Source organism: Geotrypetes seraphini, chromosome 18 (genome assembly GCF_902459505.1).
Source record: "Geotrypetes seraphini chromosome 18, aGeoSer1.1, whole genome shotgun sequence".
NCBI classification, from domain to species: domain Eukaryota; kingdom Metazoa; phylum Chordata; class Amphibia; order Gymnophiona; family Dermophiidae; genus Geotrypetes; species Geotrypetes seraphini.
Window position 1 is genome coordinate 38,278,558 of NC_047101.1, and position 24,363 is coordinate 38,302,920.

Genomic DNA, 24,363 nt, shown 5'->3' on the forward strand with positions numbered 1-24,363 from the left:
TCACAAACCGATCGGTTTGCTTTGTGAATCTAGCCCTATGTCCTTAGTGCCTCTTCCTATGTCCTTAGTGCCCCCAGTCCCTCCTTCCTATGTCCTTAGTGCGCCCAGATAAAGTGTCAGTACTCCTTTGTACCTTGGTCCCCCTCACTGCCTTCCAGCCTTTGTCCCACCCCCTCCCCCCGAAGCCAGCCAGCCTACTTCCCTCCCTCCCTGCTGTGCTAAAGCCAGCCTGCCTGTCTGCCTCCCTCCAGTGCCGAAGCCTGCCCCCCCTGGACCGGCCCCTGCTGCTGCTTGCTACCCACAGAAGCCTACCGATGCTTCAATCCCCCCCCCCATGGTCCACTGCCGCTGCCGCCTGACGCCCGCTACAACTAAAAAAAAGGAAGGTCCAGACACCGGACCACAAACCTTCTTCCCAAAGTCAATTCTGACACTGGAGAGGAAGTTCCGGGTCAGGCTGGCCCGGAACTTCCTCTGATGTCAGAATTGACATCGGGAAGGTTTTTGGGCCAGCGCCTGGACCTTCCTTTTTTTTAGTTGCAGCGGGTGGCGGGCGGCTGCAGCGGCGGACCGTGGGGGGTGGAGGTTTGAAGCAGCAGTAGGCTTCGGCATTGGAGGGAGGGAGGGAAGCAGGCAGGCTGGCTGGCTTTGGCGTGGCAGGGAGGGGAAGTGATTGCCTGTCCCATTGTCCCCACGCACAGCTTCGGGATGCTGTCTCTGAAAACGGGACATTTTGTAGTCCCGAAGCTGGGGACAACGGGACAGGGGATCTAAAAACGAGACGGGTCCATTCAAAATGGGACGTATGGTCACCTTATGTTTACAGGACAGGATTCTTTGAATATCATGTGGTAGTCTGAAGGTCTTAAAGAAGAGCTCACCTCCCCTGAGGCTCCTGCAGGATCTCTGCTGTCACATTTACTATGGGACAGCTGCTGGATGCAGTTGTTTACAGTGATGCTGCTTTTTCCAGGAGCTAAGTCTTCCTCGGGGATCTCTACCCATCCCAGGGAGCGTACCGCAAAGCACTAAAAGCAAAGACAGAGAATGAAATCTACAGCCAGCATCCTTCTTTCCTAAAAAGAATGATCATTTCTTTACTATTTTAAAAGTAATGATTTCTTAAAATATCCAATGTGATTATTTATAGTAGTGAGAATGCTTTTCAGGGCTGTGGAAGCCTTGATAGACTTAAGGTTAAGAATCTTCATTCCACAAACGTCAACTCCAACACTATCTGGAAGCAAATTCTCCTTATTGACTTCTACTTTCCAAGTACAATTACGTAATCATTATGGGCTGTATCTTCACAAGAGTGTTTTCAAAGGCACAGAATGAAAGAAGTCCATTTGAGAATAAATCCCAGTAATCAAATTAGATCAGTGTCTGCTATGTAATATGAGAAGCCTTTGCACATTAACGGCCTCTTCTGTATTTTCTTTTTCTTTAAATAAAGAAGTCTCCTGGTAAAGCTATAAAGTGCTGATACCTTGGAACCCGGTTCGTTATTGCTTTGAAACGATTCCTCATCAGGCCAAGTCAGTGAATTCCTGTGATACAGAGAGAGAGAGAGATGTGTAAGGAGCACAAGACCCATGTCTTTAATGTTTTGTACTGCCTCGAGCAGCAGTCTTACCCTCATCTGGAGTTCCTCTGTACACAGGGAAGGTCATTTTCTAAATTACTCTAAATTACTCTAAATTAATTATTTCTATAGCGCTACCAGACGCATGCAGCACTGCACAGAGTCACGAAGAAGAAGAAAAGAGTCCCTGCTCGATAGAGCTTACAATCTAAACAGCCAAGACAGACAAACAGGATGTCATGGGTACAGTAAGGGGAACGGTTAATCAGCTGGCTGGGTTGGAGGGCAGAGGGGAGTACAGGACAATCAAGCCATTGCGACATCACTGATGAGGTTGGCTCTTATTGGTGGAATGAGGCATTATGACATCACAGTCTCAGCTCTGCTTCCCAAAGACTGAAACTCTTCACACTAATGCTACTACTAGGAATTATTCCTATAGCACTACCAGATGCACGCAGCACTGTATAGAGTCACAAAGAAGAAGAAAACAGTCTCTGCTCAAGAGGCTTTAAAAAAATGACCCACCTGCTATGTACTGTAAGTAAAAGTAGAGAGTGGCCAAAATTGAACCTGAACTTCACCACTCAATTTTGGCTCTTGTACCTCCAACCTCCCCTTCCTCCTCCCCCAAACAATAACAGCCCCCATGAACAATAGTAGCCTCTACTCCCTACTCCCTTGACCCACCTCTAGCCTTCCCCTTGGTCTATCTTAGAGTCTCTGGTAGTGGCTAGTCAGGGCAGGAATGATTCTCAGTCACTCCTGCTCATGCTGTCTCTGCCATCAAAATGGCTGCTGCAGACTCCAGGTTCAGTCTCACAGCAGCCATATTGTGATTGGAACCAGTATGGGCAGGAAGAACCCATACTGAGGATCTCTCCAGCCTCGAATAGGCTATCAGAGATTCTAAGGTAGGCCTGGGGGAGTGAGGAAAGGGTCTGACCCATGCCTATTGGGGAGGGGGAGAGTGCAGATTACTGGTGGAAGCACTGTGGGTACCCAGCACAGAGTTGCAGCTTTGGGCAAAAATGAACTAGTGTTTTCTGCTGAAACTGAAACCAAATTTGGTATTATGTTGCATAGGCATCTGCCCAGGGTTACCATATGGCTCCAGAAAAAGGAGGACGGATTGAGACATCCGGGTTTTACTTCCATTGGTTTCAATGGAAATGAAACCCATCTGCCTCTCTCTCTCTGTCCTTACTTCCTTTGATTTCAGTAGAAGTAAAACCTGGATGTCTCAATCCATCCTCCTTTTTCTGGAGCCATATGGTAACCCTACCTAGGCCACAGAAGGATCTGCTTCCACCTGCTTTATGACTGTGCATGTGTTGCATCAAATTGGCACCATAGAGGCATCATAGCCTTCCTCTGCTCTTCTGGCTCTGCAATCTTTGGGATCTCTGTCACCCCTCTATGCTTTCTGATTTTGTCTGTGGGCACCAAAATCATAACTGACCTTGTGTACAGCCAATAAACATACACTTCTCCCTCCGTATTCACTGTGTTAGGGGATTAACAGACCCACAAATACAGAAAAACCGCAAATAACTTTTTCATATGTTATTCACGGTTTTCTATTAAAAACCATCATGAATATGGTGAAACCATAAATAACATGATGGGAGTCCTGGCCTGTTCCTGAAGAAGAGGCAAAACACGGTGAAGAAAATGCTAGGAATCAGTGATTTTCTCTGTAAACACTTGGAATCGGCGATTTCTTTATGCAAGCTAATGTAATTTGGAGGGAAGAGCCAGCAAGCTAAAAACCGTGAATAATCGAAACTGCAAATATGGAGGGAGAAGTGTACATTTTTACTAGCAGCAAGCACAGGAGTTCCCTGGAGCAGGAGTTTACACTGATGTGCAAAATCCAAAGTATGGTAATGCACTTCATTTTTCATGGAAAAACTATGTGCATCAAATTGCAGGTGTACACTTGACTTTTTGGAACCATTTTTTTTTTTTTTTTTTTAAAGTGCTATGTACTTTTGCTTTGAAAATGTGGCAAAGTCTACATTACAGAAAGTACCTGCATCCTTTTCACTAAAGCACACAGGTTGCCTTATTCCTGTTTTATTGTAGGGCCAGAGGTTTAAAGTGTGAACTCCTAGTGTCACTAGGGCCTGCATTCAAGAAAAGCTGGATTTAGGAGGCATTTGACAGTTCCTTGACTGATCCTGTTCAATTCCCCCAATTTGGGATTAATATCAGACACAGTGTGGGTGCCTGATTTACATCCTTTCTCGATCTTCTTCCTATCCAAGTTTCCAAGTTTATTAGGTATTTTTGATTTATCGCCAATTCAAAATTCAAGGCGATGTACAAATAAAATAGTTGGTGACACACTTGCAATTATTAAATTAAACAAACAATTATCTAAAATACAAATAACACAAATAACATTACATTTAAAGGTAATTTAAATAGGTTATAGTGAAACAAAAGGAAAAATTATTTAATGGTTACATTCGATAATACAATCACTAATTCAAATTTAAAATATTTAATTAAATTCAGGGGAAAAACAATAGGAAGGGGGACAATAACGTACTTCCTTTTCTTATATTTTCTTCTTACCTCTTTTACTATATTTTTGACATTGTAAACTGCTCTGAAAATCTTTCATATGGCCAGTATATCAAACTATATGAATAAATTAATGTAAAAACCTAAAGAGCTTCTACTATTAGTCTGACACAGGGATGCTGCTTCTCATCGAGGATGTATCACTATCAATTATTGTATTCTCTGTAATTAACAATGTGCAATCCAATTCTGCTTAACAGATTTTTCTTAAAATAATGTTTCCCGACTAGATAATGCTACCGAAAGATTCACATATTTTGACAACATAGTAAACAGGCAGTTTAGGGGTCATCATATGTGGAATGTGCTAATGCACACTTGACGTGGGAAGAAAGGCTTACCACAAAATTCATTAAAGCATTTCATGATAATTTGCCTGTCAGTACGCACTAAGGCAAATGTCGTATATCAAATACAAAAATAACATAAAGGAAAAACTTTGTTTAAGAGTAAAATCAAACACATTTGTTCCTGAGAAAGCCAATCTCAAGTGTCTGCAGTCAGACAGAACAAATCTTGCGGACAAACTTCGATGCAGACTATCATTGATGGTTTATATCTCAGTTTTGGTCTGAATTTTTTTATAATTTTATAGTTTTATTAAATATTTATATTTGAGAATGGAGTGAAGTAGTACTTAACTTGACGGAAGATCTCCGTTTCGCCCGAGTCAATATATTACATCAGGCTTCTTCAAGAAGTTAATCACTGCCCTTCTGGAGTATAAGGCTCTGGTGCATTTCTGTATCCTGGCAGAGAAGGTCTGGTTCCCTTCTCTCTCCCTGCTGGGTTTCTCTTGTGTAGAGGAAGACATTGAGCTACACAGGAGAAACCCAGCAGGGAGAGAGAAGGGAACCAGACTTTCTCTGCCAGGATACAGAAATACACCAGAGCCTTATACTCCAGAAGGGCAGTGATTAACTTCTTGAAGAAGCCTGATGTAATATATTGACTTGGGCGAAACGGAGATCTTCCGTCAAGTTAAGTACTACTTCACTCCATTCTCAAATATAAATATTTAATAAAACTATAAAATTGTAAAAAAAATTCAGACCAAAACTGAGATATAAACCATCAATGATAGTCTGCATCGAAGTTTGTTCTCAAGATTTGTTCTGAGGTCTGACTGCAGACACTTGAGATTGGCTTTCTCAGGAACAAATGTGTTTGATTTTACTCTTAAACAAAGTTTTTCCTTTATGGTATTTTTGTATTTGAAGTACGCACTAAGGGCCAGATTCTAGAAACAGCACCTAACTCGGTAGGTGCCTAGCAAAGTGGCACCTACCGTATGTTGATCAAAGATAGAATCGTGCCTAATGGTGCCTAAATCAAGCTTATGTGCCAGTAAACATAGTAATGTTAGATGCTGGTATATTATGCCAGGGGTTTCTTGGCCTAATATAATGGCACCTAAGTCAATCCACACCCAAAAGGCACCCCTAACCATGCCTACTTTTCATGTAGGGGCAGGTAGGCATTGGTAGGCGCCTTGGTATAGACCAGGGGTGTCAAAGTCCCTCCTCGAGGGCCGCAATCCAGTCAAGTTGTCAGGATTTCCCCAATGAATATGCATGATATTTATTTGCATGCACTGCTTTCATTGTATGCTAATAGATCTCATGCATATTCATTGGGGAAATCGTGATTGTGACCCTCGAGGAGGGACTTTGACACCCCTGGTGTAGACACTTACTGTGAGGTGGTAGGCACCTTACCAGCTAATTAACCCCACTTCCCCTCCCTTTTTTTTTTTTTTTTTACAAAAGTGTAGAAGAGGTTTTTAGTGCTGGCTGGTATGCTCATAGGAACTCTACGAGCGTCGGGAGCAGCACAGGCCATTCAGCGTGGCTCCGCACGCTAGAAACTGCTAGCACAGTTTAATAGAAGAGACCTTTATTTTTGAATCAGTGGAAATTTCCATGACACAATTGGACATTAGTATATGCCCATTAATTTAAAAAAAATTAGAAAATCAGCCTTTTTACAGCTGCAATAAAAATGGCCTTAGAGCATGGGAAAAACCTACCTAAGGGCATGCTAAGGCTACATTTTACTGCAGCTTAGTACAGTATAATGCCCTCTAGTAAAAAGGCCCCTTAGTCCTCGTTCTCCCAAGCACATTTCCTATTGAAGCAATCTTTCCACCATGGCAAATGTTTGAATGATTCCATCCCTTGCAGCCTCCCCCCCTCTCCCCCATCCCCCCATGTCTTTACTGAATTCATGAGCCTCAGTGTCCATATTATACCTTCGGCTCAGTGATGCTCCTGGACTAGAGAAAAGTCTCTCTTTGGATTCTTCACTTATTGCACTAGGCTGCATAGGGAGAAAAAAAAATGAGAATATTGTAAACATACAAGTCTTTTGCTCATATAGGGGTCCTTTAATTAAGGTGCGCTAACCGATTTTGCTAAGATGACCTTAAGAATATAATGAGCGTCTTAGTTTCAAGTTTCAAGTTTATTTTTGACTTATTGAATCGCTTAATTTAATTTGCTAAGCGATTTACAAATAAAAAAATAGATACATCAGATTAATTATAAAAAGATACATAAATTTAACACATTATCATACAAAATAATAAATAAAGTCATACAAACTAACAGACACATGGGGAAAGAAAGGGTAGAACTACAATCGTATATATTAAAGAAAACATAAATGGTAAAAATACAACAGGTAGGGGAGATAACGGGGAAATAAAAAGATAAAAAAGGAAAAATTTGATAATAATCCTTAATTAAGCTCACAAATTAAACGCATCTTTAAAAAGGAAACTCTTTAGGCTGCTTTTAAACTGTTTCAGGTCATTTTCTACTCTAAGATACTGGGGCAAACTGTTCCATAATTGTGGGGCTATTACAGAAAAAATGTCAGGGCGACGAGTTCCAATGACTTTTAGTGATGGAACTGTTAGAAGTTTTTGATCGGTGGATCTTAAAGAGCGTGACGTACTATGTGGAATGAGTAATCTATTGATGAATCGGGGTTCATTTGTAGTCAACGTTTTAAAAACTAAAAGTAAGATTTTGAAAGCATTTAGCGCGTGCTAAATCGGTTAGAGCACCTTAATAAAAGGACCCCATAAATAAGAAGACTGTTTATTCTGCAATTTTTGTAGTCATGCTTATTTCTTTTTATATTATACTTCTTTGGTTGCTTCAATAAATCAAGCTTAAATACATTAATTGATGTGTTGGGTGGATTCCGTTTTTAAATCAGAATTTGTGTATTTTTCATTCAAAATAATATGATATTAAATACATATCCTCGCTGTTATGAAGCCACGTTAGCGTTTTTCATCGCCGACCGCAGCAGTAAAAGTTCCGATGCTCAAAGGAAACTCTATGAACGTCAGAGCTTTTACCGCTGCGGCCGGTGATAACAACCCGTAACGCGGATTCTTTCATTCCACCTTCCCTCAGGCCCAGATCTAGGCATAGGCAACCGCCTCTGGCACCACATTTGCCTAGCCTTTATCACAACTCAAAATATCATCATTTATTTTAATTTTAATAATTGTATATGCCTGATTTGACAACTCTGCCCCTGATGCAGCCTTTCTAGGCAAAATGTGGCTATGTTGGCTGCTTGTCCACTTGCACACTTCTATTTATTTATTTATTTAATTCCGTTTCTATCCCGTCCTCCCCAAAGAGTCCAGGATGGGTTTCTACATCTCCTGGTCTGCTTTGTATTGAAAATGAAGGTGAGCAGGCTCCAGTGTTCAATTTTCCTTTTGAGCTCTCTCTATTGATGCCTGGACAGCCATGGATAGGCAAGCCTATAGGTGAAAGGAAAGATATGGACGTCGGGGGAAAGGGGATTGCGATTAGGAGATTCTCTCCTCTCCATTACTCTTGTACCTATGACTTATATCTGGCACTGCCTACCATCCACTGTTTAGGATCTAATCAAGTGAACAAGCTTCTTTCATTTTAATATACTTTAGAAGAGCTTTAGAAGGTCAAAAGATTCAAAGCACTTTCATTCAGAGATAGATTTATGAACATGCTTTAAGCTAGTGAATTGATCCTATTACATAAAATGAAACTTATAGTAAATAACGTCCTTTAATTTATGTTGAATATAGTGTGCCAGTAAAGGCCAGTGTTAAGGCTAAGCAGATGCCTTCCTGGTATTTTTTTACCATTTCTTGCAGAATGCCCTCTCCAGCGCCTAAATTCAGTGCTGTGACAGAACTGTATGCTGGATGTTGCCACTGAGTAGTTCCTGTGGGTACATGCCAGTAGTAAGTCCCAGAAGTATCTCGGATTGTCCTCCATCCTGGGGGAAGACTCAGATCAGTTTCCAAATTCTGGTCATTCCAGAGATTATCTAAAGAAGAGAAAAGGTTTTGATGACTAACCATGGAAGACAAGAACATAAAGCATCACTGGTCGGAATCTATTATGCAATAGGTTCAGATGGTGTGGACGGGTATTTTCAATATGACGCTTAAATCCAATTTTGAATGTTTTTTCACAAAATTCCAGTAGCAAAAAAATGGCCATTTTTAAACCAGAAAAATGTCTATCTTGTTTTGCGAAAATGGCCATTTCCTAAATGTGTTTTTTTCCTCAGAGTGTCTTATCTTTTTAAACCATTAAAAAAGGCATCCAAATGAAAAATGCACAAAAACTAGCCATTGGAATGTAGGAGGGGCATTCAAAGCTGACTGGCCACACACATATCCCGATAGAGCAATGGGGCACTCTAGTGAACATCACATAAAAAATCCCAGGCACACATCTCACCGTAACCCCTTTATATTGTATGGTGAGCCCTCCAAAACCCACCCAAAACCTACTGTACCCAACTATGTACCACAACAATAGCCCTTATGCCTGCAGGTGTCATCTATAAGTAGGTACAGTAGATTTGGAGGGCTCACATGTTCCACCACAAGTGTACTAATAGAGTAAGATATGGGCCTGGGTCCCCCTCTCTATAGTCCACTGCACCAATCACTAGGTAATACAAGCTGTTGTTTACTGTTTCATTCACATCTTTGGGGAGTGGGAAGGAGTAAGTGACAAGTGGAGTGTAAGGGGAGGGCATGCCTTCATGCCTCCAGTGGTCAACTGGTCGGTTTGGCCACCTTTTGGCACATATCCATTATTGAAACAGGCCTATCCTTACACGTCCAAGTTTTGCCCTGGATGTTTTCTGTAATGTTCTATTATTACATAAAACCAAAGAAAACCTCCCAAACCCCAAGAATAGAAACTAGACAAGGGGGAGAGACAACAGCAAGAAAGGTCAAACTACTCAAAACACTCTGTAATAAATTCATCCAATGACGTGCTTGAGTCTGCAGTTTAAATTGGAGGCGTTCTTTTCAGTTCAGCGCCATTTTCTGCTCTGTCAATCTAAGCTGTGCTGGATGATTTAGAGGTTCACAGTGCAGTCCAGCCGTTCCTGAAGAAGGGGGTGTGCACCCCTGAAATGGAGTCCCGTTGGACGCATTTACATCTGCTGGCTGTTTGTTTCCACAGAGAAGCTAAGTACTTCCTGCTGGTTTTTTTGAGCTTTGTTGGATATGGACGCTTGATACTTTTATTTGGCCCCCTGTACAAGGGGTAGAGACAATTGTGAATGGTTGAGTGTGTTTTTTTTATTTATTTATATATTTTTTCACACTCAGCACTGTTGGTTGCACTTTAATCACTTAAATTGCTCAGAGTAGAGCCCGGGGATGTTTCACAGTTAACACCCTTCTGGGTGTAAGCCAGTGACAGCCTTTCCCCTGGGAGTTTCAAATGGATGGCTGTGTGACTGAGGACTCTTCCGTCCATACAAAATTTATTACAGACTGTTTTGAGTAGTTTGACCTTTCTTGCTCTTGTCTCTCCCCCTTGTCTAGTTTCTATTCTTGGGGTTTGGGAGGTTTTCTTTGGTTTTGTGATTTTTCTACCTCCCTCGTATATTCGGGTTTTGCCACTTTTCCGTAGACTATTATTACATAAAACATCCAAATCATAAATCCACCCTAATCCTGCCCAAAAAACACCCTACCATGCCATCTAGAAAATGTGTTTAAAAATGGACATTTGGACATTTTAGTAAACAAAACGTTCGAATGCCATTTTATGCCATTTTTGGGAATATTTCTCTTTTGAAAATAAGCCCCATAGTCTACAGCAGGGGTGTCCAACCTTTTGACTTCCCTGGGCCGCATTGACTGGAAAAAAATGTTTCTGGGGCTGCGCAAACGCTGCAGCAAGACAGAGGAGGGAGCCGGCAAGACGGTAAACAACTGGGGGCAGCAGAGGAAAACACTGCATCGCCCTCGAGTGGGGCCGCACAAAATACTTCACGGGGGGCCGCATGTGACCCCTGGTCTACAGGATCTGATGAAAGAAGAAACAAAGTCTGATGGAGTGATATTAACTAGCTGAAGACTTGAATTAATAAGCTTAATTCCCACTGATGTTTGGTAATTTTATGACAGTAGGCGCCCTACCTGGGCCTAAGTTAAGTGAAAAATGCAGTTTAAATGATTTTCACAACGCCTAAAAAAATGGCATCAGAATTGTGCCTCCATAGACGCTTTACAGTCATTAGACATGCCTACAAGTTTCAAGTTTATTAATAAATTTGATAAATCGCCTATTAGAATCACTAAGCGATGTACAAAATAAAAATACAGTATAATAAAAAGAAACAAACATTTAACAAAGTACTTTCATCAAAAACAAACATGAATTGGGAGGGAAAGGATAAAAGTTACAATTTTCAATTTAAGGTAGAAGGAATGGGAAGAACACGAGGGTAAGGGGAAGTTGAACCGCAGCATAATCTGGAATCTCACGAAACATTTAAATATTGAAGGCATCTTTAAATAAATAAGATTTTAAAAGTTTTTTGAATGTTATAACGTCTTTTTCGATTCTAATGTATTGTGGCAGGGCGTTCCCATTGAGGTCCCATCACAGAGAATATGTCAGCTCTTCTTGTACCAATGATTTTCAGAGAGGGAACTGTGAGGAGGTTTTGACCAGAAGAGCGAAGTGAGCGTTGAGAATTGTGGGGTATTAATAGTCTAGATATAAATTGAGGTTCATCGAAGGCTAATGTTTTAAAGATGAGCAGTATTATTTTAAAGGTGATTCTATGACCAATTGGAAGCCAGTGAGCATCTATTAACAGTGGTGATACATGATCGTATTTCCTAGCATTATATATTAATTTAATGGCAGTGTTTTGTATCAGCTGAAATCTCATTTTTTCTTTCTGTGGCATTAGACGCTGTAAAGCGCCTACTTAGGTGCAATTCACACCAAAGGTAGGCACCAGAAATGCAGACCTTGAAAATCCTGGCCTACATTTCCAGCACCTACCTTTACCGGAGGTGCAATTTTCTAAATGGTGCTGTCGAGTGGTTGACATGCGATCAGCGGCTGCTTTTAAAGTAGCCGCTGACAATGCGCCATTTAGAGAATTCGGACCATGAAAAGCATGGTTAAACAAGACAAAGAACATTCCACGACTACTACCAATCATTTCTGTAGTGCTACTAGACATATGCAGCGCTGTACATCAAAACACAGAAGAGAGTTCTTGCTCAAAAGAGCTTACAGACAAACTGGATAAGAAAGTGCATCAATATACAGTGCTCAGCTGGGGGAATTACAGAGGGAATATCTCTCTTATTGACCAGATCCCTTAGGCCACTCCCATAGGGAGGGGGGTCTAAGGAATCTGTCCAGTCAGAATCTTAGACTACTCACAGCGCATCCCAGAATGCTCTAGAAGAGAGGCCTAAGATTCCAGTTGACCCAGGTGCTTTAAAAGCATGGACCAATCAGGGCCTTAGGCCCCTCCCCGGTGCATCCCATAATGCTCCGGGAATGGGCAGGCCCGCCATTCAGTGAAGGCAAGCCTGCTGGATGGCCAGCCAACTTAACACAAGGTACTTTGGGGTCCGGGTGGGCTGGGGGGGGGGTTTGGGGAGCATGCCCTTTAGGGGGGTTTGGCAGGAGGGACTAGGCATCCCTCCTGCCAACAACCTTTGCAGAGGGGTGGGGTGGGGTCCGGCAAGAGGGATTGAGCATTCCTCCTGTTGATGATCTCTGCGGGGGGAGCTCCAGTAGGAGGAATTGGGCATCCCTCCTGCCAGGGGATATCTTGGGGGGGGGGGATGGCCAAAGGAATGGGGCAATCCTGTTGCAGACATTCGGAAGTGGGGGAGCAGCTTTGGGGGTTCCAGGCATCCCTCCTGCCGGTAGTCTTTGTGGTGGGGATGGGTTCCCTGCCATGGCCACTGCCGCTCAACTGATCATGGCAGGGAAATTCCCTTGCCGCGATCAGCTGAGCGGCAACCCGATTCTATAACTGGTGCTTAAGACACAGACACCGGTTAGAGAATCGTGGTGTTAGGTGATTCTATATAGGACCCCTGTGTGCGAATCTCAAAAGCCGCTTAGGTGGCTTCTGAGGCCGGGTGTCCTATACAGAATCCGGCCCTTAGACCTGTTTTTAGATCACCTAAGTCAGAACGTATAAGTTCCGTCCAGTCAGCCTGGTAAAACTTTTGATGATCCCTGTAGTATGACTATGTGTAGGTCGGCCCACATCCCGCCCTCACCACTCCTCCAAAAATGCCCCATTGAGCTCTGAGCACACAGCGGGATTCAGAGGTCTAAAAAGTCTCTGAATATGTCTAAAAACCTGTTTTGATTATCGGCACTTGGACAACCCGTCTTTTAGGTTGTCCAAGTGCTGACTTGGGCAGGTTTTAGACATATTTTTGGTTTGATTATGAGCCCCATATTGTTCCCAATCTTGATCAGCCTATTAGTCAAAGCTACCCATTTGTGAATTTGCTCCATATTCTATAGAATTTTACTTTGATATTAATTTTTATCATATAATTTGAGCTTTGTAACAACTAGGAATGCAGCCATGTGTTATTACTATTGTTGTTCATTTCTTATTGCTTAAGTTTGCTTTTTGTGCATCTAATGAAAATTTAATAAAAAATAAAAATTATTAAAAAAAAATCAGGTTCACAATACATTTGCAGTTGTTAATCAGTCAAAAGCAGAATAAGTAACTAAGGCCCTCTTTTACTAAGGTGCGCTAACTGATTAAACGCTAACGCTAACGCTAAGCTAGCTGACTGCTTCCAGGAGGTGCCTTCTCCCCATCTCTCCTTCTGCAGCACCCCTCCTCCCCAGCGGCTGGAGGACATCCGCGCATGCACGGACATTGATATGATGTCACGCATGTGCGTGATGTCATCACATCGACGTCTGCGCATTTCCAGGTGCACTCCAGGCGCAGCCCCGAGATTAGTATGCCACAGTTTAAAAAGTTGGTGACACACTGTCTTAGATAATTGGTGCAATTACTCTAGCTTTCTTCAATCAACATTTAAATTTGTTGTAACCTAGGCCTCCTAATTTATCCCCCCTTTTTTTTTTTTTTTACTAAACCGCAATAGCGGTTATTAGCACAGGGAGCCACGCTGAATGCCCATAGGAACTCTATGAGTACCGGGAGCTGCGCCGAGCATTCAGCGCGGCTCCCTATGCTAATAACCGCTATCGTGGTTGAGTAAAAGGGGGGGGGGGGTTACTACCTTGTTATGTTTTTTCCCTTCAGATCTTTATTTTGTAAACCACTTAGGTATAAAGTTTCAAGTTTCAAGTTTATTAAAAGATTTTTTAAACCGCTTAATCAGGTTTCTAAGCGGTGTACAATATAAAATTACATTAAAACATATTAAAACATATAAAAACAAGGGATACTGGATAAAATCCAAGTGTCATAATAAAGCACAGATAAAACGTTTGGACCTACTTCAAACAATAGGAAAGTGGGGAAGAACTACAATCGTTATAGAAAAGTGCAACATAAAAAGAAAGTACAATCGGTTAGGGTAAAAAGTAACAGTTTACTTTAATTTTGTCCTTAAAAGGATAGTTGTTATCCAAAGGCGTCCTGCAACAAGAACGTTTTTAGTTTTACTTTAAATTGCTTTAAATCGGATTCACCTCGCAAGTGGTTAGGCAGCGAATTCCAGAGAGTCCGGGCAGTGACGGCAAAATTATTGGAGCGCAACTTTTAATCGATTTTAAAGAAGGTATAACGAGAAGATTCAGAGACGTTGAACGAAGAGATTTGAATGTATTATAGGGAATTAAAAGTCTGTTGATGAAATCTGGTTGGTTGTTTGATTTTGTTGTGAATGTTAGAAGTAGGATTTTATAACTGATTCTGTGTTCAGCTGGTAACCAATGTGCGCTAATCAAAAGGGGTGAAACGTGATCGTATTTTTTGCGCCACAAATGATCTTAATAGCTGTGTTTTATAGGTGATAGATCAAATAATGAGCTAAGAACTAACTATGAAGAGCCTTGATTAGTCGAGGGATATATTTGGCAACAGTATGTTCTATTTTTGCTATTGCTGTTTTCAGTGCATTCAGGTGTAGATGCATTTAATAAGGTTGAAATAAATGCGAAGCATTGGTTGGCACAAATTCTAACAAAAAAATGATGCAAATGAATTTTGCGGTTCATAGTCAAATGCACGCAGACATTTCAGCACAAGACAATGGAGCGTGGGATAAATGCACGCAGGTCTATAGTGCGCAAGCCAATAGCATGTAGGACAAATGCGCGCAGGCTATTATCACGTTAGACAATAGCGCGCAAGACAAATGCGTGCGGACACTTGCACCCAGGTCTATATTCAGTATTGTGTTTCCATTTACTTCTTTATATTGTGTGTGCTGTGCTCACCACATAAAAAGAACCTATGTAACCATAGTAACGAAAATGCACTCACGTGACCCATGTTCTCAGCACATATACAAAGAGCCTACGTAACCATAGTAATGAAAATGCACTCACGTGACCCAACGATATCCTTTACATCCTGTTTATCATATGTAGATTTCTGAGGTGCGACGTAACAACGTGCGTATGTCATGTGCGTGATTTTCTTGCACATGCGCGACAGTCTTGCCCATGCATGCGAAAGTTTCTCGTGTTATTGTCTCGTGCTCATTTATCCTGCGCATGATTGTTTTATGCGCAACTGTGCTGCGCTCAGTTATCGTGCGCATGATTGTATTTACGGCTAGTTGTCCTGTGCACAATTGTGTCACGTGCAACTGTCCTGCGCTGAAATGCCTGGGCGCATATGACTGCGCGCATTTGGCTTGCGCGGATTTGACTTGCCACCGAATTTTGCAGCTGTGGCAGCAATGGTATTTTATGTGTGTTCGATATCAAGAAAATTACCAATGACATAAAATATATGTTATTAGACAAGCACTTCCAGAACTTTTAGTTTTTGTTGTTTAAGGTTTTCTAAGAATACACAATATTTTCTAGAGACACTGCGAATGAAGAAAGTCACAGCACAATGGTTGAAATGGCCGAGGCAAACCCTGAACAACCAGAAGAACAACAATAATGCATGCAAAGTTTCCTGCAGGATCCTGTGAGATCCTTCTAGCACCTGCCTCTTAATAGCAGTCTCCCTAGAGAAGGAGTCGATACCCAATATGGTAAAAGCAAGAGCCTGAGCCGAAGAGCTTTATTCTCTCCTACTGTGTCCTTGCCACAAACCAGTGATGAGATGTGAGGTGAAACTCTATTGTTTTATATGTCACCTTCCCTATATCAGACAGACAAGTGGTGAGGAGCAAACCTTGGGTGTTATCTTATATGTCTACATATTCCTCTTCTGCTGCTGTTGGACATGACGAGGGACTGCTGAAAAATTCTCTGCCCAGCCAACAAAGTTGGGGCAGTCACCATCGAGGGCTATACACTGAGTCCAGTGATTTTCCACTTTTTTTGTTCCATTAGAAAAATACGGAATGAGAAATGTGGAAAATGGCTGAACTATCGTGTATAGCCCTCGATGGAGACTGCCCCAACTTTGTTGCTTGGGCTGAGAACATTTCAGCAGCCCTGCTTATAAATAGCATACTATGCCTTAATTTGTACTGTTAATTGAATATGTTTACTTCTGCATTGCCTATTGCACTTTGGCTGAATGTTTTTATAAAAGATGGTACATAAATTCTAATAAAAATAACTACACTGACAGATTCCATAGAAATCCTTAATACTCATAATGGTGCCTGGTGACGCATAGGAAGATGACCATCTAATTTTGCTTGTGCCGCGAGACGCCGGGGAGGAGGAGAGGTGCCGGCTGACTGCCTACAGGACGTGCCTCTCGTGGTGCCTCTCGTGGTGCCTCTCCTCTCCGTGCCTCTTCCTTTCCAGCACCCCCTACTGGTGGCTCAGGACCCTGTCTAGAGGGCCTTTGTGCATGAGCGGACATCGACGCATCAACGTCCATGCACTTCCGGATGCCCTCGAGCCATGGCCACCATGTGTGCTGCGGCTTCAAAAAGTTTGCGAGTCAACAGTTCTCAACCGGGTCCTCAGGGATTACCTGCTCATTCTGATTTTCAGGTTGCCTCTAATGACTATGCTGAGATCGGGAATTGGGTAATTACCGGTAATGGCTAAGCATGAGGTATGTTTGCATACACTGTAGACGATGCATGCAAATATATCTCAGCGGTATTTATTAGGGGTATCCTGTAAACCAGACTGGACAGGTGGTCCTTGAAGACTGGGTTAAGAACCACTGGCCTAGATCTACCCCTGTTCACTAGTCAGTGATTGAATTCCAGCTTCCTTGTCATCTTTCTCTTTTTTTTTTTTTTTAATATTCTTTATTCATTTTCATACTTACATTAAGTGTTAAATATATTCATTCACATTAACAATAAATACATCACTTACAAACAATCATTGGTACATTTCATAAATTCTTTTCCCTTCCCCTTTCCCATCCCTCCCACCCATATACTCCATTATCATATAAAACATATCATAATAAACTTCCCCCCTCCCTATACCTTAAATTGATAAATATCAGCTTGTCATCTTTCTCTAATGCAGACCTACATCTGTTGTTTTCCTAAGTCATATGAAAATAAGACTTGAAAAGTTAGCGGGAAGAGGCTGATTTAAAGGTGAGGATTCTCTCCGGACTTCACATTACGAATTCTTTGAGTCTAGTGCTCAGGTCTGAGCCACTTCAGTGTCTGCAGTGGTTTTTGTTTTCTGTATTAGAATATGCTGTACACCACTTTCATCTGTATGATGTAGGGAAGGTGATATACTCTCTCTCTCTCTCTCTCTCTCTCTATATATATATATATAAATAAATGAAATTATATGATAAAGTACCTGAATGTAAACCACTTAGGATATAATTGGTATATAAATAATAAAATAGATAAATATTATTTTCGTTTGCACTTTTTTCCAACCTTCTGTTGTCAGGGCTATTTTTAGGGGGGGGGAAATAATGTCTACTGCTTATTGCAAATCATTAGAACTACAAGACTTTAATGCAATATAATTTCCTAAAATGCAGCTCCTGTGATTCACTTGAAGCAGCTTCTCTTCAGCCTGCCATCATGTCTCCCTTACCCACCTGAAAACCAGGAAGACATCATTAAAGCCTCACGTATAACAACAGCGACCTCAAATAACGCAAGTCTCCACTCTGAATCCTCTTACAATCATAGCTTGGCCCTCTAAGGACTGAAGAGGAAATCAGCCCCTTGCGAGAGTCTGCTGTCAAAACAAACGAGCATCTTCCATTGCAAAGGAAAGGACACCTACCGTCATAATTCACGATGATTATGGCCAGCATGTAGTCTTTGCCCAGCATGATGAATCCGGGGAAATGTTCAGCACAGATGGGACCAAATCCGATCGCTTAGAGCAAGACCCAAAACACCAAAGGAAAAGAGAGCTGTGGATTCTGAAACATAACTGCCACCGGCAGGGGATGAAAACATCCAGCATCCGTCGGCTAGAAAAAAAATCTGGCTTTGCTCCTGGAGTTCGAGAGGCAATAAGAGAAAGGCGGAAGGACGAAAGGCGTGGGTGGAGCTGTCCAGCACCGATCAGCAACTCTTGCTAAGGTTCACTACCTCCAATTAGCACAAGACGCAGGAAGGAGGGGGCAGCCCTCTCGCTTGCCGGCTCTCTTTTCCGTCTGTCAAAAAAGCAGCAGGTTTCCCCATTTCTTCCTGCAAATTGTTTCCCTACCCCCCAATGAATTTCCAGTTGAAAATCGGGGAGGTTCCCTTCTTCCTGCCTCCAAATCTCCCTTCTCAAAAACTCCATCTGATGCTGTCTGAGCTACATGCATGAAAACATAGCTGACTAAAGCAATAATTCAGTTCGCAATAGTTTGACAATATTCAGCATTTGCTATTCTTACGTTCTTATATGGGGAACTACTTTTAAAACCAATAGGAGGAAATATTTTTTCACTGGGAGGTTAAGCTCTGGAACGTGTTGCCAGAGGATGTGGTAAGAGCTGCTAATGTAGCTGGTTATAAGAAAGGTTTGGACAATTTCATGGAGGAAAAGACCATATTGAGACAGACATGGGGAAGCCACTGCTTGCCCTGAATCTGTAGCATGAAATGTTGCTACTATTTGGGTTTTGGCCAGGTACTAGTGACCTGGATTGGCCACCATGAAGACAGACTACTGGGCTAGATGGATTGCAATCTTAAGGAACCCCTCTAATTTTCAGTTATATGTTTTTTAGATGGGGTAACAAAAGGGACCGTGGAAATTAATGTCTTCCGAGCATCGCCAATGAAAAGCAGTGTGTGTTAGTTCATGATAGCATTACTTGCTGCCTTGTTCCTTCAAAAGACATAGAACTGAAGAGGAAAATATTGTAACCATTTACATTTCATGGTAAAAAGGTGAAAAATATCTGTTTCAGTTTTATTCAGTACTAGGTGGCTTTAAGAGATTGATGTAGTCATACAAGGAGGCCGCTGAAAAGCTCTCAGCCCAACCAACATTTTTCGTTCCATATTTTTCCAATTGAACCAAAAAAGTGGAAAATCACTGGACTAAGTGTATAGCCCTCAATAGAGACTGCTCCAACTTTGTTGGTTGGGCTGAGAACATTTCAGTGGCCTCTCATATACCTTAAGACTGTCAGTAATGCCAATGGCCTCTGCCTACATACTTTTTATAATGAACCAGTTCGTGATATCCTCTGTAGGGGTCGTTATTTAAAAACCCTTTTCTATTGTATTCTGCTTACTCTGTTTTCCTTTATTTAGAGGTCCAATGTTGGGGGTTTCAAGCTTATTTCAGTGTGTGGTCATATTTAAAATATAATTACCTTACGTGCTCTCAACAGAGGGGCTTGGGTGGGTGGGTGAGATGATTTGCATAACTTTCTATATATTTGGCATATTAAATTATATACAAATTTAGCTATAATTTAATATATCCTAGTCTAACATGTTTGTGACCACTTAATTTATTTGGTCGTATTTTGAGAGGCAAAGGGATCTTAGTGATGTGTGCTGGTTACAAAGTGAAGATATGAAAGGTGACGCCAAGAACTGTAACAACTACAGATTGATTGCATTAATTCCACATGCCTGAAAAATATTGCTGAAAATAATATAACAAAAGCTACAATCATACGTTGAGCAACAACTACCCAAAGTTCAGGCTGGTTTCAGAAAAGGTCAAGGAAAAGAAACAAGACACATTATTGCTAATGTTAGATGGATATTGGAGAAGAGCATAGAATACCAAAAGCCCCTATAATTTTGCTTCATTGACCACAACAAAGCTTTTGACTGTGTGGATCACAATAAACTAGGGAGAACTCTAGTCCAACAGGGAATATCCAAACACATAACTCAACTGATAAAGAGCCTCTATGAAAATAAAGAAGTTGCAGTGAGAACTGAATATGGTAACACTGACTGGTTTCCATTAAAATGTGGCATCAGGCAAGGATGTATCTTGTCACCTTAGCTGTTCAGCCTTTATGGCAAAGCCATCTTCAGAAAAGCAAATTTAGAGGAAGAGAGCATTGATTTCAAAGTCGATGGCCAAAATATGAACAACCTGTGCTATGCAGATACAATGCTCATCACCAGCAGCAAAGAAGACATGCTGTTATCTACTGAGAAAAAGCCAAAAGTCATAACATAGGATTATGTTCAAATCTTTTTTATTGCGAATGCGAAAAGTACAAAGAACAAAAAAATACAACAGGATCAAGGAAATCAACATCGAACAATACACAGTTTTTCAGAAACAACCAAAGTAGAAAACCCATCCCCCCAGCACCCCAACCCTACCCATCCACCAAGATCCCCCAGTGCACCCCCGGTCCCCCTCCAGAGAATATAAAGAAGATGACAAAAGGTCTCACAGATTCCAAAGGCCCGTACTTTTGTGGCCCTTGGGCTACTTCAGAAAGGTTCCCCCCCCAATAAAAAGACAAGAAAGAAAGGGGAAGGCAGTGACTGACCCCGGGAGCGAGCACATGGAACACTATATTCTCTAACAGTTTCCAAAAGAGCCTGCAAAGAGTGGATAGGGTCCATTAGATGAGCCAAAAGATCGTCTGCAAAAGCTTCAAGTTTAAAACTCTGAGTCCCCAGGTTGACCCCCCTTAATATCTGGGTTCAAGTAAATATCATGACGAAGCGGGTCATAACATAGGATTAGAACTGAACATAAACAAGATGAAAATAATGAACATGGAAAATGATGAAGATTTTGAGCTTGAACATGACAGAATAGAAGTTGTAAAGGATTTAAATCTCCTGGGCTCTTTTGTAAACAAAGAAGCAATCAGCAGAGAAAAAAATACTCCTCAAAATAGCACTTGATCACCTTTCAATAAAGTATTCAAAGGCAAGGAAATAACAGTCCAAATAAAGATCAGATGTCCACACACTCATTTTCTCAGTGGTCAATTACGAATGTGAAAGCTGGACACTACGGAAACAAGACCGTAAGAAGATTGACTCATTTGAGCTTTGGTGCTGGAGAAGGATTTTATGCATGCCGTGGACCGCCAGAAGAACTAACAAATTGATTCTGGAAAAGATCATATGGACTATGTCACTCAAAGCCCAAATGATGAAGCTTTGACCATCTTACTTTGGTCACACTGTCAGAAGAGAGAGATCACTGGAGAAGGACATCATGATTGGGAAAATTTAAGGAACCAGGTGAAGAGGGCAACCTGCAATCATATGGTTGGATACATTGAAAACAACCATGGGGATGTCGCTGGAGGACCTTACTGGACTCGCACAAAACCAATTTCTTTTTAGATCCTTCTTCTCTGTGCCCTTTTCTTCCTCTGCCAACTCCATACTTTGTCCCTTCTACCTTGCTGCGCCATATACTTGGAACAAGCTGCCCAAATCCCTATGGTGGGCTTCGTCTCTGGCAGTGTTCAAGGCCCAGTTAAAAGCCCACCTCTTTGAGGCTGCCTTCATCTCCTGACTCCTCACATCCTTAACCCTATATGTCATGTCTTCTCTGTCCAAATTAGATTGTAAGCTTTTCTGAGCAGGGACTGTCTATTAAATGTCAAAATGTACAGCACTGCATACACCTTTCAGTGCTATATAAATGATACTACTATTGTAGAAGTACTGAAATTCATCATAAGAACATAAGAACTGCCATCTCCGGATCAGACCCATGGTCCATCGAGTCCGGCGATCCGCACACGCGGAGGCCCAGTCAGGTATACACCTGATGTAGTTTTAGTCACCCATATCCCTCTATGCCTCTCATAAGGAGATGTGCATCTAATTTGCCTTTGAATCCCAGCACAGTGGATTCCTTAATAACCTCCTTTGGGAGAGCATTCCAGGCGTCTACCACTCGCTGCGTAAAACAGAACTTCCTGACATTTGTCCTGGACTTGTCCCCCCTTAGCTTCAAACCATGTCCTCTTGTCCGTGTCGCGTTGGACAATGTAAATAATTTATTTTCCTGCTCTATTTTATCGATGCCTTTCAGCATTTTGAACGTCTCGATCATGTCCCCTCGCAGCCTCACTAGGACTCAAACATGAGTTAAAGGGACCTAACAACAACATTTTTATGACCACTTACCCCCTTGTCTACGAAACCGCACTAGTGGTTTTTAGCGTAGGGAGTTGCGCTGGATGGCCCGCACTGCTGCCGATGCTCATAGAGTTCCTATGAGTGTTGGGAGCAGCGTGGGCCATTCAGCGCGGCTCTCTGCACTAAAAACCACTAACACGGATTCGTAGAAGAGGGGTTTAGTTTATTTGGTCATCTTTTGAGAGGCAAAGGGATTTTAGTGATGGGTGTTGGCTACAAAGAAAAGATATGAGCCATTTTAGATTATAGCCCCTGCAACTGCCTCTCATCCAGCTCCCCTTAAAGATGCCTTCAGCCAATACTGACTATCAACAAAAAGTAAGACAGATTAAAAAAAAAAATAATACTAAAGTAGTACCACACTTCTTCTGCAGACCAGAAGTAGGAGCTGGGCATGCTGCAAACAGTCCAGAGGTCTTATGTTTGACATCCCTATTTTAGTAGAGCTTAAGAGAATAATTTTGTATTTGTTTTTTAGGTTGGAAAAACAGATGTCTAAATATACCCCATTTAAACGTATAACAATATTTTATAAAAGGCTCAGTGAGTACTGAACCTTGTATAAAATATGTGTAAGTACAGTCAAAGGGGAATTTATAAACATGAATACCCCACGAAACAGTGGTAACACACTGAGGCCCAGATTCTCTGAACTGTGATTTTTTTAGGCGCTATTAAGCACCTGAGCTCAGTAAAAAAAAAAAAAAAAACACCCCCCAAAAACCCCACTGCTTAAATGATGTTTTTAACTGAGTTTCAAGACATCTAAAAAATTGGTGCCAGAATTGCACCTTCATAGGTGTTTTAGGCCGTCTAACGCCACTGTAGGCATAGCTAATGCCGGAAGTGGTGTTAGGCAGCCTAAAGTGTCTACAGAGGCACAATTCATATCAAACGTAGACGCTGGAAAACCCTGGCCTACATTTCCAGTGTCTATCTTTGCTGCTGGTGCGATTCTATAATCGCCACAGTCACGTCATTGACACGTGATCGGCAGCCGCCGACAACGGTGCCTGTTAGGCAATCTGGCTCTGAGTACATACATGTATAAGAGTTCTAAATATACCTACCATCCATTTATAAACAGCTATGACATATGCGTATATACAGTGACATTTATAATTTGTGAGTCATTTTAAAAACATGCATGCACCGTGAGTGACCTCAGAAACATATATTTTGGCCCTGGAGAGAAGGGATTTGTTTCTTGAAGAAGTATATAAATCTCCACCATCGAGTAGACATACCTGAGGTCCAAAGATATTTTAGTTGGGAGTTATGCATTCATGACATTGAACAGATGTACTGTATATTTATGGTCCTTATAAAATATACATATATTGCCTTCTTGGGTAGAGAAAACTGCATTGTACAATCAATCTATACTAACTGAAGTCTTTTCCTAAAATGGCTACTTATAGGTAGGTAAATTAGGGTTACCATATGGCTCCAGAAAAAGGAGGACGAAAAGAGACATTCGGGTTTCACTTCCTTTGCTTTCAATAGAAGTAAAACCCCGATGTCTGAATCTGTCCTCCTTTTCCTGTGAGCCATATGGTAACCCTACCTCGTTTCTGTGTACCATGTTAGCCTTTGCAAATGTTTCTTCTCAAACATGTAACTGATTGTATGCTTTAAATCAGTGGTTCCCAACCCTGTCCTGGAAGACCCCCCAGGCCAGTCGGGTTTTCAGGATAGCCCTAATGAATATGAATGGAGCAGATTTGCATGCCTGGCACCTCTATTATATCCAGATCTCTCTCATGCATATTCATTAAGGCTGTCCTGAAAACCCGACTGGCCTGGTGGTCCTCCAGGAGAGGGTTGGGAACCACTGCTTTAAATAACACCATTATTTGAGAAATCTGTTAAAACGGGATAAAAAGGTGGGGCGATTTGCTTCCGAGGTTTAAATATTGTGATAGGCTGGAACAATAATAATCAGCCCATGAGGAAACCCAGGAATAAATCAAAATAGAATTAATAATTAAGCTTGTGAGCCCATCAGGGAGAGACAAGTGGCTGAATTCAATATGTTTAAATCGCTTTAATTGTAACACCAAAAACGAAATCTTAATGATTTAGGGAACGTATCCTTCGCAGAATGCAACAATAGCGCACTTTATTATGCGGATGCTGGCTGATTCTGTACATAAATCATACAAGAGCATGATATTGACGTCAGCCCTGGATGCAGCCA

General features: G+C 41.6%; 1 protein-coding gene across 1 annotated transcript in view; it reads right to left on the reverse strand.

Annotated features, from left to right (window-relative positions):
- The window catches only part of APBB3 (amyloid beta precursor protein binding family B member 3), a 71,760-nt gene extending 53,791 nt beyond the window's left edge, over nucleotides 1-17,969 (reverse strand). Inside the window, 5 exon segments of the mRNA XM_033927615.1 lie at nucleotides 882-1,028; nucleotides 1,490-1,550; nucleotides 6,429-6,496; nucleotides 8,331-8,518; nucleotides 17,854-17,969. Coding sequence (XP_033783506.1) covers nucleotides 882-1,028; nucleotides 1,490-1,550; nucleotides 6,429-6,496; nucleotides 8,331-8,518; nucleotides 17,854-17,902 — 513 coding nt within the window. The 5' untranslated portion in view covers nucleotides 17,903-17,969.
- Between the last annotated feature and the right edge of the window lie 6,394 nt (nucleotides 17,970-24,363).